Source organism: Cavia porcellus, unplaced genomic scaffold, assembly GCF_034190915.1.
Source record: "Cavia porcellus strain 051 isolate PalLab524CR breed Dunkin Hartley unplaced genomic scaffold, mCavPor4.1 scaffold_5, whole genome shotgun sequence".
In the NCBI taxonomy this organism is placed as follows: Eukaryota; Metazoa; Chordata; class Mammalia; order Rodentia; family Caviidae; genus Cavia; species Cavia porcellus.
In genome coordinates, this window is record NW_026947488.1 from 13,333,244 (window position 1) to 13,349,281 (window position 16,038).

General features: G+C 40.8%; 1 protein-coding gene across 3 annotated transcripts in view; it reads right to left on the reverse strand.

Moving 5' to 3' along the window:
• Positions 1 to 4,811: 4,811 nt before the first annotated feature.
• Positions 4,812 to 16,038, reverse strand: part of Arfgef2 (ADP ribosylation factor guanine nucleotide exchange factor 2) — an 89,776-nt gene continuing 78,549 nt past the window's right edge. For all 3 annotated transcript variants that reach the window (XM_063248204.1, XM_003467713.5, XM_063248203.1), the window contains 4 exons: positions 13,859 to 14,027; positions 11,825 to 11,963; positions 9,156 to 9,273; positions 4,812 to 8,596 (listed from right to left, as the gene is read on the reverse strand). In XM_063248204.1, coding sequence (XP_063104274.1) covers positions 8,423 to 8,596; positions 9,156 to 9,273; positions 11,825 to 11,963; positions 13,859 to 14,027 — 600 coding nt within the window. In that variant the 3' untranslated portion in view covers positions 4,812 to 8,422. The remainder of the gene's footprint in view (positions 8,597 to 9,155; positions 9,274 to 11,824; positions 11,964 to 13,858; positions 14,028 to 16,038) is intronic.

Consider the following 16,038-nt stretch of genomic DNA (forward strand, 5'->3'; position numbering starts at 1 on the left):
CATGGACCAAATGTGTGTGCGCATGTAGCACCTATATGGTGCTTTTCAGACCATGTTGTGGTTGCAAAGAATCCTGAAACGTCCCATCCATGGGCATAAGTGAGGCTATTTCACTCCATGCTGCCATGTTCTGGTGAGGAGCTGAACCGGGTCTTTGATCTTGGTCTTCTGGGTTATTCCTAAAGGAAGAGAGTATATTTTATTAAATAATTATTAGCCTGACATAGAACTTAACATTTGCATGTGAGCCTACATTCATATTTCTGTCCCAGAGCTTGCACGTTAGTACTATGCTGCATGTGTTCTTTGTCCACAGGGACAGTGCCCCATTTAACCTCATTTGTCTGCTCCCTAGCACCTCAAAGCAGCCCATCCCTCCCCTTGTGTGAAACTCCTCCATTGGGTGAGACTGACCAATAGGGGCACCAAGATTGCAGTGAAAGAGAGGGTTGGGGAACCGGAAATGGAAATAGTGTTGGGCTGAGTTTACAAGCGGGGCTCAAGGGCTGGGGATTTAGCTCAGCGGCATGAGCGCCTGCTTTGTAAGCAGGCAGTCGTGAGTTCAATCCCTGGTACCAATAAAAATGAAAAAGACAAAAAAAAAAAAAACAAGCGGGGCTCAAGAGCCAGACATTGTAGCTTCCATCCAGCTAAGTGACCGCAGGCCATCTAAACCCAGGTACCTGGTATAAAAGGCAGGGATGAAGCTAGGTGTGGTGTGCACATTGCTAATCCCAAAATTTGGATGCCTGAGGCCACAGTGAGTTGAAGGACAGCCTAGGCTCCATAGTAAATTTAAGGCCAGCCTGAACTGCATAGTGAGACTGTCTCAAAAAATATAAATAAGTAAATAAATAAATGCAGAACGGTGAAGGTCATAGTTCCAACTTCATAGGATTGTCATGAGAATTGGAAGTTAAAGAACAGTTGAAGTGGAGAGTATAAGAGAGCATCAAGGGGCAAGTGATGTAGCTAACCAGTAAAGTGCTTTCTTAAGCATGAGCAAGACCCTGGCTCCCGTCCTGGGCATGAGCAGGGCAGGAGACAATCAGGAATGTCTTCCAGGAGGGAGACATGAAGTGCTTTCTTTTCTCCTTTGGGCCTTTGGTGGGAGGGAGAAGTGAGGCTTCAGCAGGAATCCTGGGACAGAAACTTAGCTAGACTCTGCCTCAAAATAAAATTTATCTCTTTACTTATTTATTTATTTTGGAGTTTTGAGACTCATTCTTTCTAGGTAGTTCAGGCTGACCCTGGACTCACTGTGTAGCCCAAAATGGCCTTCAACTCCTAGTAATCCTTTTGCGTAGGCCTCCCAAATGCTGGTATTATAGGTGTGTGCTGCCAGGCCTGGTTACCAAAATAAAATTTTATAAAGGGCTAGGAAAGCCAGGCATGGTAGTGCACACCTGTAATCCCAGTATTTGGGAGGCTGAAGCAGGAAGATCATTGTGAGTTTGAGACCAGCCAGAGCTCAAGTCCAGCCTGAACTGCATAGTGAGACCCTGACTCCAAAAGACAAAAAATAAATAAAATAAATAAATTAACAAATAAAAATTTTAAAAGGGCCAAGGGTGTAGCTCAGTGGTAGAGGGCTTCCCTAGCATGAACACAAGGCCCTTGGTTACATTCCTAGTATTGGGGGAAGAAAAAAAATTCCTTTTTTTCCCCCACCAACTATTATTGGGTGCTACGCGTCAGGCATCATGGGGAGACTTTCTTATTTATTTATTTTTTGGTACCAGGGAGCAAATTCAAAATCTCACAATTACCAGGCAGGCACTTATGCTGCTGAGCTAAACCCCTGGCCCCAGGGAGACTAGAATGGTCCCTGGCCTCTCCAGTTTGTGTTGTAGTTGAAGGAAGATAACAGATCACTGCAGATTTCAATGAGCTTTGAGGTCACAAAGAAGGTAACTGTGGTCAAGGACATTCCTGGAGGAATGAACATTTGAGTTGAATAGAGAAGGAACTTGCTGTGGAGACATGCAGATAAAGAACATGTGGTCCTGGGCAGAAGCAAGTATGGAATTCAAAAGTCATCAAAAGTAGTCAATTTTGAGGTATGTTAACAAAGTGGACAAAAAAGGAAGTCAGTTTATGAATTGGCAGGAGAGGTGAGATTTAGAAAGAGAAAACTACAAAAATTTTGCAGCCGTGTGTGCTGTCCATAGACACAGCACCAGTGGGCATACTGGGATCAGTTTCCTTGTCTGAAAACTCAGGGTGTTGGTTGGATGTGGTGGCACACACCTGTAACCCCAGCACTTCGGAGCCTGAGGCAGGAGGATTGCTGTGAGTCAGAGGTCAGCCTAGGCTACAAATTGTGAGTTCAAGGCCAGCCTAAACTACAGGGAAACCCTATTTCAAAAATGAAAACTAACTTGGGATATAATTCTACTGTCTACTTTGTGTGCTTGTGGTAAGGTTTAAAGGACTCACTGTGTGCAAGCATTTATAATGCGGTTCCAGGAGTATAGTAAACCATCAGTGAATGTTACATCTTAAAAAGTGGTGCTCAGGGCCTGGGGATTTAGCTCAGCAGCATAAGCGCCTGCCTTGCAAGCAGGCAGTCGTAAGTTCAATCCCTGGTACCGATAAAAAGGAAAAAGACAAAAAAAAAAAAAAAAAAAAAAAAAAAGTGGTGCTCAGTGGTACAGCCTTTGCCTAGCAGGTATGATGCCCTGAGTTCCATCCTCAGCACAGCAAAAAACAAAAAGAAACTGTTACATGAACTATTCTCGGTGGCTCAATATTCAGTTGAAAACTAAGTTACAGTTGGCCTCTGCCTAGAAATAGGCTTTAAAAACTAAACTGTGGGAGTAGAAAAAACCCCAAAACAAATCAAACTAAACCATGCCAAACAAAACACTAAAATTTGTTTTTGTCAGAATTCTGCACATCCCACCCCTCTTCCTCTTGCTGTGGGCATTCCAAGAAAAAATTTAGATTGCTTTTTCTTGAGGGAGAGAGTATGGAGCTTAGCCTCAGGCACACTAAGCACTCTACCCCTGAGTTTCTAACAGGTTCCTGAAAGCAGAAAACAGATTACATAGGTCTGTAAAAATTCAAGGGAACCAGCCGGGTGAAGTGGCGATTACTCCTGTAATCCCAGCACTTAGGAGGCTGAGGCAGGCAGATCACTGCAGTTTTGAGACCAGCCTGGGCTACAAAGTGAGCCCAAGGCCAGCCTGAATGGCACAGTGAGACCCTGTCTCAAAAAGACCAAAAAAAAAAAAAAAAAAAAAAAAAAAAAAATTCAAGGGAACCACTCCATCCTCAAAAGAAAATGTTTGTGTTTTGGAGACAGGGTCTCCCATGTAGTTAACGGTGGCCTCAAGCTTGCGTTGAATCTCCTGCCTCAGCTTCCCGAATGCTGGGATTACTGATATGCACCACCATGCCCAACTAGAAAGTGCTTTTGCCTCAAATATATTCAGTCTGTCTGCAGAGTATGAATGTAGTATAATTTTGACATTACCTTTGAAAATGCTTAAATAAGTGACTCCTAAGCAAGATTGAGCTCCCCTTGCTGAACCAGTAAATCCAGCAGCATATTCCCCTTCATAAAATGGGTAAGTACAGGTATTTGTTGTTCTTTTTTGGGAGGGAGGCAGTTTGAGGCGGGGTCTCAATATGTAGTTCAGACTGGTCTTGCTCGATATATGGCCCACACTGGCCTCAAACTCATGACAATCCTTTTGCTGCAACCTGAGTGCTAGATTACAAGTATGCACCACCACACCTGGCTAAAAGTGCTCTTTTCTGTTTTGAATAGGAAGGTTAAAGCGAGCCAGAAGTGTCTGCCACAGATTTTAGGGCACTTCTCCCCAGCCTGGAGAGGCCTCCCTAGAGGCAGGAAGTCACTGTAGCCTGGTGCTGAATTTCTCAGACTCAGCACAGCTGACACATGGGCCTGGGAATGCAGTGCTACAGGGGCTGTGTGCCAGCACCTCTGACCTCTATCCTCCAGAAAGCAATAGCTACCCGTGCCTCAGCTGTGGCAACCGGGAACGTTCCCAAATATTGCCAAGTGTTGCATCTGTGCCCCTTGAAAAATTTCAAACCACTAGTCGGCAGTGGTTGAAGAACACTGACTGGACCTGGCCCACATGCTGGCCGACTCCAATGAGCTTTCCAGGTGGGGCCCACAATTTTTCTTCCTCATGGGAAGTCCCTGACATTTAGTCTCACAGAGATAAGAGATTTGGCTTCTGGGAAGTAATGATGATGACAACATCATTAGTTTTAAACATGGAATACTTTATAGCAAACGATTCATAACTTTAACAGGGTATTTCAGAAAGAGAGGGAAGACAAGCCACTCAATGATGTCACAGTGCTTTACAGTATGTGAGCCTACAATCACCTTGGGTCACTCAGAGCCCAGCAGGATCCGCCCTCAAGGTACCAGCAGCAGTAGGTTTCTGCTTTTAGGAGCTCATCACTGGTCAGATTAATTAGGTAATGTAAAGTGGATTCAAGGGATGTGATTGCTGGGGATACAGCTCAGCAGTGTAAATGCCTGCCTCACAAGCACAATGTCCCTAGTTCAATTCTCAGTACCCCCATCCCCTCCAAAAGACAATCTGATGATGACTGGATTTTCCCATTTCAGCTTTGGGAAAAGGAACATTTCTTATGAAAAATTAAAGACATATGAACAATATTCTATGAATAATTACTTTTGTTAAATATAGATGCCAAATTTTGCCACTATTTGAAAATTATAAGCTTATATTTGCCCTGAGAACAAACTTCAGCTAACTGAAAACTGGCTTGATGAGCACAATTACTACTATATTAGAAACAGCTTTACTTTTTAAAACTTTATTAATTTACCACCTTGATCAAAGCATGGGATATTTTAACAGTATTATACATATTATTTTTACATAGAAAACTTTACATAGCATTTCATATTATATAATTCTGCTTTATTCTTTCAAAAATGTATACATCCACTGGGCAAGGAATGCTTTTCATTAAATTACCAATATTAAATGCACTTAATCATTATGTATAGATTAAATCAAAGTAGCTAGTAACTAATTTTTAGGCATTTTAAGGAGGTAAAACATACATTTTGCACATAAAGAAGTATTTGATGCAAATATGCAGATAAAAAATTTAAAATTAGAACACTGAGAGAGACTACATCTTTGATGAGTGTCTTTTCCAGATACAGTCATTCTTTAAAATATTCAGCTTTGGTTTCTTTGTTTCCCAAACTGCAAAGCTGCTGGTAGCAAAACTCTAGGATTTCATGTGAGTTCAAGCTGTGCCTACCTTAACACAAATATTACAACAGAATTTATTGAGGATCCAGCTTCTACTGAAACCAATATCCACCTGTATCCTAGCAACAAACATGTGAATGAGATGGTCACATCTGCACTTGTCAGCAGGTCCTGTTAATAACTGCAAAGATTATTAATAGTCATAGTCACAAAAGAACAAAAAAAGGTGGTTTAATTTTGTATTTTGTACAAAAGTCACCTGTTAGAGAAAATGTTGTTTTCAGATATTATACGATCTTTATAATGTATGTTCTTTGGTTGTACATAAGGAGCACAAGGAAAAAGTGTATTTGACTCTGAGGGTGCACTTTAGAAATGAAACTTCCCATGTTTGTTGTTAAGATGCCAAAGCTGGTGATTTCCCTCACAGACAACGAAGAAACATAAAGTTGTTCAAAGCAGCAGTATCATAACAAAAACTTCTCTAGAGACCCAGCGAACACAGTCAACACTGAAAGCATTTCAAGACAGAAACAAGGCCTGGAAAAGGCTTCGCGCTGCTGCCTCTGTCACTTGTGAGACAGTGTCTCGGCCCAATGCCGCAGAGCTGCACACACCCTTTTCACTAGTGTTCCAGTGGCTTAGGCCGCATTTACCATGAGAAACAGATTCGCAAAAAAGGATTTAGCCTGAATGGCTTATTACTGGAGGTCAGGAATTTCCTCTGTTTCCTACTGTCCACCGACAAGAAAAATTAGCTTGAATGCTTTTACATCCAAGTTTTTTTTTTGTCCTGGGCATCAAACTCATGACCTCACACTTGCCAGGCAGGTGCTTGTGCTGCTGAGCTAAGCCTCTTTGCAATCCCCTTTTTGAGACAAGGTTTCACTATGTAGTTCAAGCTGCCTTGAACTATGTATCCCGGGCTGGCCTCAAACTCCTAGTGATCCTCCTGCCTCTGCCACTCAAATGTTCATTCGTTTTTTAAAGATTCATTGCTTTGCAATTAAAATGCCTCACTCAAAAACTTAATTTTTTAAAAGACAAAATTAAAAAGAAATTTAAGCTTGACTATTTCAGCAAGTAATAAAAACATACTGACACATTTCCTGTCCTGCAACAGGCAAAAATTAGAAGCTAGGACGACACTGGAAAGTTGTGATGAGCAAATGCTACATGAGAACCTTAGAAAGAAAGGAAAAATCACCAACCCAGGGGGTAGCTGTATGCAAGACGCACTCAATGAACCCACATGCCTGCTCTCCACCTAAACCTTTGACAAAAAGCTTGCAGTGAAGACAATGGGCTTGCTGGGCAGTGACAGAAGACAATACCAGGGCAGTTCTTAGGTGCAGGTGTCAGGGTGCAGCATAAAGATGTGATGGATTCAGGACAAGTGAGTCAAATGTTCTTACACTCCACTCATGGTAAAACATTCTCCCTGGGTCCGTTCCTGCTACATTACATAGGTCCTCTTATCTATCTAATGTTTGTAAATAAAATAAAAACCTAAACCTGATTTTCTTCTTTGGTAGAGAAATTAAAACACTTTTTGGGCAAGAAAAAAAGTAGGTAAGAGTACTGCTGGGCAAAACCAAACACTTTTCAAGGCTGTTAATTACAACAAAAAACTTAAGAAATCAGTCTCTTAGTAATAAGCAAAAGCACCAGAAATCCTTCTGCAGAAAGAAAAAATATCTGATTTTACAGATAGATTCCCAAACTACTGACTTCTAAGGCACCAGAGTTGACATCAATACAACCCAATTTTCAGAACTAGACTGTAGCAGAAGTTTGAATGTTTTCATCACTCTGTGTGACACTTTTTAACACTTGGTCTGCTCTGCCTGAGCAGTGGATGAGGGCCAAGAATAAAGCGTGTTTTCTTTTTTGTGGACTCAGAATAAATTAAGCTTCCAAGTATACTGCCGTACTCCTACACTGCCCATTCAGACATGAGCTGCATGAGAATGCCTCTAGTGTAATTCCGAGTATTGCACCATCGGAAACATCGTAAGGATCCCAGGATCTAATCTGGACAAAGAACTGAGCTCCTCGGTTCCGAAATAACAGGAGTGCTAAGCATCTCCTGCCGCTGTCACAGTTCAGCTGTGCTGGCCCCACGGCAGCTCTGGTTCTACCATGATCCTTGGTGAGGTGACCTCAGGAGCAACACTTCTCATGAAGTTACTGTCCCTCCCTCTGGAGGTCCCTTTAATGGGGACTGTGCAAAGCAGCGATACTATCCGTACACTCATTCTTCTGAGGTAAATAAAATGGTTTACTCAAAGGCGAATGAACTCTGGGCAGTTACTACTTCATTTTCATTACTACTTCCTATATTAGATTTCAGAGTGCGAGATGGATAATGTATTCTGGAAATTTTAATTGAACACCCATCCACAAATACTTACTTCAAGGAAGGCTAGTCATGAACTTGTTTCATGAACTTGTTTACTTTTTCCTATAGCCTTTTCTTCCCAAGTTACTAAAACAAGAAGTGCTGTGAGGCACAATTTTTTTTAAACCTTGCAAGCTCTTAATTCTAACAATTACTAAATGCTGCCTTCAATTAAATCTTCAGTGTCTTTTTGTAAAATACTTTTTAAAAATCACTCACATTAATACAACAAAACATAAAGACAATCTTTTTCCTACCTTTTCCCAGACTAATATAATTATGGCTGATTCATAACTGACAAAAACACTCAAATATCTTCAACACACTCAAACAACAACAAATACCCGGCATATTTTAGGTGGCAGCCATTACAAGAAATTTTATTAACATACTGTCTAATAATCATGAAGCTATACAGCTATGTTCAGTATTTTCAAGGAGAATGACTTCCTCTGACAAAACATTCACAGCCAATCAAGAGACTCTCCTTGGAAATAATGGCATTTGCAATGACAGAGTGAACAGTTTAATCAATAAAATGGAATGATGAGTGGAACAGATTCTCCACCTATTATATTAACTGGGTATGCAACAGTTTAATGAAATACCACAAGCCTTAGTCGTTGGGAACTTTGATGGGGCCAGCACAGAGGCTGACCTTATCTAGGACATTCTAAGATCCAAGATGGCAGCTCCTTGCTTCTGTGTGACCTTCACAAGACAGGGCAGTCAGAAATGGCATGATGAGTGTTCTGCAGAGCTGCAGCAGTGGCCTTCAGGGCTACTACACTGGTGACAATGTTGCTGGTACCTGCGCTGGCTCTTCTGGAATCCATATCTTATACACAACACCTATCCGTAAGAAGAACTTCCGCAGAACTGCTCGGAGCTCAGGAATCAGGTCAAACTGCATAATTTCACACAAGTAGGGGTAGTACATTGAAGCATGTGCTTTGAACTTAAAGTAGGAGAGAAATAGAAAGATCGAATTAGACATGAAACTGTTTTTTTTTTTTTACCAGTTTTCAAAAGTATTCATCTTACTCTGAAACTTTTCATATAACTGGTACCTTTTCTTTTTTCTTTTAATATTGGTACCTTTTCTTACTTTTAGAAACTTGTTACCAAAAAATGTCCACATTAAAACCTATTTCAATTACATTTAATTTCTTTTAAATTATATTAATATAGTCTTGTTTCCAAGTCAATAGTCTTTTCATTTTGTAAAGCAAGTTCTAGGTCTAAACCAGCACTTCATAATCTCAACCCTCTCTTCCCACAATGAAAAACACTGTGCTGTTCCCAACGGCCACACATGTGTCTTCTACTTCAGCCTTCGCTGGTGCACCTACTACCCACAGGCATCTGTTTGTAATGAATTAACTTCTCTCCAATGCATCTAGAATATGTTATGTGACCATCCTTGGGAAAATCCAAAAACAGTTGCTTCAAACATTGAGTGACTGATACTCAAACTTCATGTCCTAGAAGAGACAGCACGGGTTATTTGTTCATACCTTTTCATCATTTATTTTGAGAGTTTTGGTTAGAAGTAACAAAAGGAGACTTGTCCAGGCCTCCCGATGGCTTTCAGAGTTCACTGTGATGAAGTAGGCAAGAGCTTCACTGCACACACTGCAATCAAGAGAGGGGGGTACACCACATGGATTAGCATTTCATCTTCAGAGGGGGAACTGATGATTTTTTCCTTTTTGAGACAGGGTCTTGCAAAGTAGCTCAGGTTGGCTTTGAAGTCACTACAGTTTTGTTTGTGTTGGTACTGGAAATCGAACTCAGGGCTTTGCACTTGCCAGGCAGGCGCTGTGTTGCTGAGCTATATCCCTGGCCTATTTTTTGTTTTTTGAGACAAGGTCTCAGCTTTGTATCTTAGGCTGGTTTCAAACTCACAGCAATCCCCTTCCCTTAGGCTCTCAGGCACTGAGATTACAAGGGCATACCATCATAACCGCAGACTCACTATGTAGCCTTGAGTGGCACTGAACTTGCGATCCTCCTGACTCAGTCTTCCTGAGTATGAGATTACAGGTGTGTGACATCATGCCTAGTTTAGGTACTGCTGATTCTTGCAATGATTATATACTGAGCATCATGCCTGGTTGTGCTGTCTTGACAAATCACTGAGCCCTAGTTTCTTCAGCTGTATGCAGATAAAGAACTGCCAAACTTAGAGCTGCTGTGAGGATCAATGAAATAAATATAGCTTAGCTCAATGGCTAAATCTAGACTCAATTTGCAGCACAATAAATATCAAAAACTTATTATTCATAGTTAATTATATAATTCTTTCCTATCATATACAATGGCTTTTTTTTTTTTTCTCCTATTTTGACAGACAGTCTTCTTACATAGCTCAGGCTGGGCCTGAACCCTGGAGTCCTCTTGCATCAGCCTTCCAAGTGCTGAGATTACAAATATACCCCATTATGTCTTGCAACAAAAGTTCTTTTTTAATGGATATTCCACAGTTATCCAAGCTACAGTTAAACTTCAAAATTTTTTTTTTCCTTTTTGAGACAGGTTTTGCTATGCAGCTGGCCTTGAGCTCATTCTGTAGTCTAGACTGGTCTTTTTTTTGTATTGGGGATTGAATTTATGACCTTGTGCTTGCTAGGTAGGTGCTTATGCTGCTGAGCTAAATCCCCGGCTCCCACTGGTCTTGAACTCTCAATGATCCTCCTGCCTCAGCCTCCAAGTGATGGGATTACTGGCATGTGCCACCATGCCTGGCTTTTTTCTTTTTATAAATTAAATCTGCAATGAGTATTCTGTATGGAATCCTAGTTCATATTTCTAAAATATTTTCTTTAGTTTTCTTAACATTGGAATTACTGAGTCAAGGAGAATGAACATTTCACTAGGGCTCCTGGTATATAATTTTACTTGCTTTCTAGAAAGATCATGTCACTGTACACCCCCACCAGCCAAGTAGGAGAACTGTGGGCCTTACTACACGGGTGCCAATATTGTAAATCTTTTTTTTTTTTTGGGTACCAGAGATCAAACTCACGACCTCATGCTTGCCAGGCAGGCACTTACGCCACTGAGCTAAGTCCCCAGCCCCTACTGTTTTAAATCTTGAAGAAATAAAAGGAGGCAAAAGGAGGTGGCTAGCATTGTAGCTTACTGATACACTGTATGGTTAGCATGTGCAAGACTTAGGTTCATCAAACTAAAAAAATAAAGGCTTAGACACTGTCATCAGTATTTTCGTGTGTGTGTAACTAGAGATTAAAAGTACATATAACTTCACACTAAGCTGTATCTCCAGTGCTTTTTTTTTGAGAGAGATGGTCGCACTAAGTCAGTAAGTTGCCCAGGCTGGGCCTCAGTCTCCCAAGTTAACTGGAAATATAGGCAGACATCACCATTTTTCTGCTGCCTATGAGGTGGATGGCAGAGGTCTACTTTTCATTCCGAGACTTTCTTGCATGTGTCTCAACGTCTCCCCATGGATACATCTCTGAATACCTGACTCTGATATACTCTGAAATCCATGTGATTCCAATTCATTCTTAAAAGGAATGATGGGGCATCAGAGGAAACAGCAATTTTTTTTTGTCTTTTTCCTTTTTATTGGTACCGGGGATTGAACTCACGACTGCCTGCTTGCAAGGCAGGTGCTTATGCCGCTGAGCTAAATCTCCAGCCCCCGGAAACAGCAATTTTAAAAAGGACCTGGTCCCAAAGGGGATGGAGACCTATTCTGGGCTACAGGGTTGCGTACCTCACTCCAGCCTGAGACTCTCGGGTCAGAGTACTTTTTACTACCCAGGTTTCTATGCCTGTGGAACTCAGATGTGACCTGAGCAAGGCCCTACATTCTCTCCTGAGATAAAAGTGAAATGGCCAGATGTGGTGGCACCTCCTGTAATAGTAGTGTTCAGGAACCTGAGGCAGGCGGGTCACAAGTTTGAGGCTAGCCTTGACAACTTAGTGAAACTCAAGTCTCAAAAGAAAAGGGTGAGAGCTGGGGGAAGGAAGACGTAGCTCAGTGCAAAGGCCTTGCATCCAACCCCTAGCACCGCAGAACAAAAACAGTGAAAGGAAGATACCTGTGGAGGTGTCCATGTGGAGGTAATTTTTTCCTACTCTTTTCAGTTCACAGTACTGTTGTGATATGTTTTGCATATGACAGCTAGAAAACTCAATGGGAAGCCAATCTTACGTTAAAAGTCGCTGCTGTATTTCATCCCACGAATCCTTGCGATTCTCATCAACATACATTCGAAACAGGATCCTCAAACAACAGGCCAAGCTGCTGGTTTCTTGTTTGAGAAGATTAGGTTTAGACTTGCCCTTAAAACCTGGAGGTCAGAAAGTCATTAAGTAGAGCACATGGTCAGGAAGATGCTGAGAAATGGTAAGGTAATTAGTTATCTAGCTCAGGAAGCACTGAACCCTCTCACCGCTCTAACAAGCTCAACTGTGACACTACACGGAGACAGTCTCAACTCTGGATGTCACTCTCTGTACTGATGTCCTGACTGCCAGCCAGATCTGCTTGTTGACCAGGAAAGCCATTAGTTGCATCTTCTCAAATGTAATAGCTCGCAAGATTTTAGCATTTTTCTAAGTTATAAAATTTTTTTCCAAACAGTACATATAAAATACAGTTTTTAAAACCAAACAGTTCTCATTAGCCAGATAATGTGCAAACTGCCCTCACAAGCAAAATTTTGTCATAGGCAAAGACATAAAACATCTATGTACTTTAAAGTCACAGGAAAGGGGGCTGGGGATTTAGCTCAGTGGCATAAGCGCCTGCCTTGTAAGCAGGCAGTCGTGAGTTCAATCCCTGGTACCGGTAAAAAGAAAAAAGACAAAAAAAATAAAAATAAAAAAAATAAAGTCACAGGAAAATGACAATCTTTCATTAGAGAATAAACAGGTATTTTGGGGAGAAGATTAAAATAATTATAATAGGGGCTGGGGATTTAGCTCAGCGGCATAAGCGCCTGCCTTGCAAGCAGGCAGTCGTGAGTTCGATCCCTGGTACTGGGAGAAAAAAAAAAAAAAAAAAAAAAAGATAGCAAGAGGCATTATGGTAACCATTGTTGATCACCTTGTATTCTGTTTTTACATCATGTACTATGTCCATCCTTTTGATTTGACTGACTCTGTTTTGTTTTGTCACATTTGGTTTTATTCTCTTCAAAAAAAGTATTAAGAACTGTGGGAGTAATAAAACCCAAAATGCGTAACTGTTATTGTAAAAAAGAGAAAAAGAAAGTGCTCTAAAGGATATAACTGTATGTATATTTAGGTGTATAAGATAGATAACCTTTGTTGGATCATTGAAAGAACTCTTTGCAGTCTCACTGTTTGAATGTCCACTTTGTATGCTTTAATTTTGTAACTTGAACAACTATTTCTAAGATGCCAATATGTAATCTATTAACTAGTGATTTCTTACTGTTTATTTTTTTGAAATTCTGTATTACTTGTACCCTTTTTCTATTTTTTTTTCTTTTTCTCTTTGAATAAAACTTAAAAAAAAAACCCAAAATAATAAGAATCTCATCACCACATTTGGAAAAAAATACATGTATTTACTCCAGGAATTATGCATTTATTTTTGGAGGCAGGAATGGCAGAGAACTTGTAAACCCTCAGAAAAATGTATGAATGCTTCTGTTTCTTAAGACTACCACACTTTTTGTATCACCATTTTTTTGTTGTTGTTTTGTTCTTTTCAGATAGAGTCTCAAGATGTAGACCAGGCTGGCCTTGAGATGTAGAGCCCATGCTGGCCTCGAACTCTTGAAGATCCAACTACTTTTATCTCACAAATGCTGGGATTATAGGTGTTCACCACCACAGCCTGCTTGTATCAGCATATTTAACATTTAATGTCAAATTTCATGACTTGCAAGATCAATTCAGTTTTCCAATTTTCATTTTTTCTTTTCATCAAATACTTTTTGAGATTCTGTTATATATGAAGCATCCTGGCATTGGGATGAAATCTGGCAATAAGCATAAAAATACCTAGGGAGAGGCCAGGGATTTAGCTCAGCAGCATAGGCACCTGCCTAGCAAGCACATGGTCATGAGTTTGATCCCTGGTCCAAAAAGTCAAAAATCAAAAATCTAGGAAATTATTTCAACTACATTTGAAATACTAGGAACTTCCTAAAAACCTTAATGTTTAGGATGGTAACCAGTGTGGCCAGTGAACCATACTGCTCTGTGGCCTTACCTGCCCGCCACAGGACAGTCCGCTGCTCATAATTGGAGTTGAAGGCCTTTGAAAATGAATGAGATTCCTGCAAGCAGTCCAGCAGCTTAAAGAGGTGCTGGGAAGACATGTACTTATACATGCCCTGGTCCTCCGTCTCGATGTGGATATCTGCATCCAGTGTGTCTTGCTGCAGGACAGAAAACAGATAGGAGTGCTAAGAGAAGGTTAGGGAGTGATTTTGGGCATAAGATATAGCCACAGGTAATTCTGACTCTCCAAAAGGTTGTTCTCTCTGTGAAACACCCTCCAGTGCCCTGACTCATTTCCACATAGACTCTGCATTGCTGGTGAAGACACATACTGAGCTGCTGTGTGACAGCGACTCAGGCTGGCCAAAGTTTCAGTTTTCTTACTGCTGCCTTCATTGTGTAACCAATGCGTGTCTCCAAATCTTTCACTACAGAACTGAATTTTTTTTTTTTTTTTTTGGTCTTTTTCCTTTTTATCGGTACCAGGGATCGAACTCACGACTGCCTGCTTGCAAGGCAGGCACTTATGCCGCTGAGCTAAATCCCCAGCTCCCCAGAACTGAATCTTTTGTAGTTAATTAATTAAATTTATTTATTGAGGCAGAGTCTTACTATGTAGCCCAGGCTGACCTTGAACTACATAGACCAGGCTGGCCTCAAACTCACAGTGATCTTCCTGCCTCAGCCTCTCACGTGCTGGGATTACAAGTGTGCACCACCACACCCAAATTGAAAAGCAAGCACATGAAGTAAATATGACAGACGGCATAAATACAGTAACTGAAAATATGAAATTTGTGAGCAGAGTCCAAGTGGCTTCTTGAGCTTCAATCACAAGATTTCTCCCTCTAAACACTCTTAAAAAAAAGTGTGAAATGACTGAAAATTTTATTGAACATGTTGCCTAAAATCTGAGACATGATTAGGGATTTTATATTTCTGGAGATTTCTAAGACTAGAGCTAACCTTATAAACTAGAGGTCACAGATGGTAAGACCATACTGGTTTCCAAATTGACCTGTGTTCAATGCAATCTATATCAAAACCTTTCATTGCAGACACTGACAAGCTGATTTAACGTTCATCTGGAAATGGAAGCACTATAGTACTGCCAAAGCCATCCTGAAAAGAGAAGGCCAAGGGTGGAGGGCTCACACCTGATTCCCAAAGCTTAACTAAAAACTGTAATAATCAGAATATTGCTCTGGCACCGAGCCAAACATGTATCAGTGTGATAAAATGGAAAGTCACCCCTTGTGTTTATGGCCCAGTGATTTCTAACAAAAGTGCCAGGAAAATTCTCCAGGGAAAGAATAGAATTTGAAGCAAAGGTTTGGGACAGAAAGGTATCACATGTAAAAGAAAGATGATGGATCCCTACCTCTCATCATAAACCAAAAATGCACCGAAAGGTACAGCAGACCCAATTATAACACTCTTAAAACATAAGCCTAAGTCTTTATGACTTTGAATTAAGTAATGCTTTCTTAGATTTGACACCAGAAGCACAAGGGATTAAAGAAAAATAGATAACACTAATTTTTTTTTATTTTGTATTTCAAAGAACATCAAGAAACTGAAAAGATTGGGAGAAAATGGTTCTAAATCATGTATCTGATGGTATGTAGCACATATAAAAAACTCATAATTCAAGAATAAAGAAATGAATGGCAGCTCAAAAATGGGACAGATATTTGAATAGACATCTTCAAAGATATAGAAATGACCAGCCTAACACAGTGGCGTATTCCTGCAGTTTTGTAATTCAGTACTCTAGCAAACTGAGACAGGAAGATTGCAAATGTTTTGGTTTTTGTTTTGTTTTCTTGAGTCAAGGACTCATTATGTAGTCCAGGCTGGCTTTGAATTTACTATGTAGTGTAGGCTGGCCTCAAACTTGCAGAGATCCTCCTGCCTCAACCTCCCAAGGGCTGAGATTGCAGGTGTGCACTACTATACCCAACAAGGATTCCAAGTTTGAGCCCCATCGGGACAACTGAGTGACTCACCAGACCCTTTCTCAAAATAAAAAATAAAAGGTCTGCGAATGGGTCATGCATGGGCTGACTGGGAGAAAGCCAGACACCAGCTCTCTCCTGTAGGTTGGTGCCATCCACGGACTGAGGGAGAGGAGAACAAGAAGTCAACAAGAAACCACTCCTGTGAGTG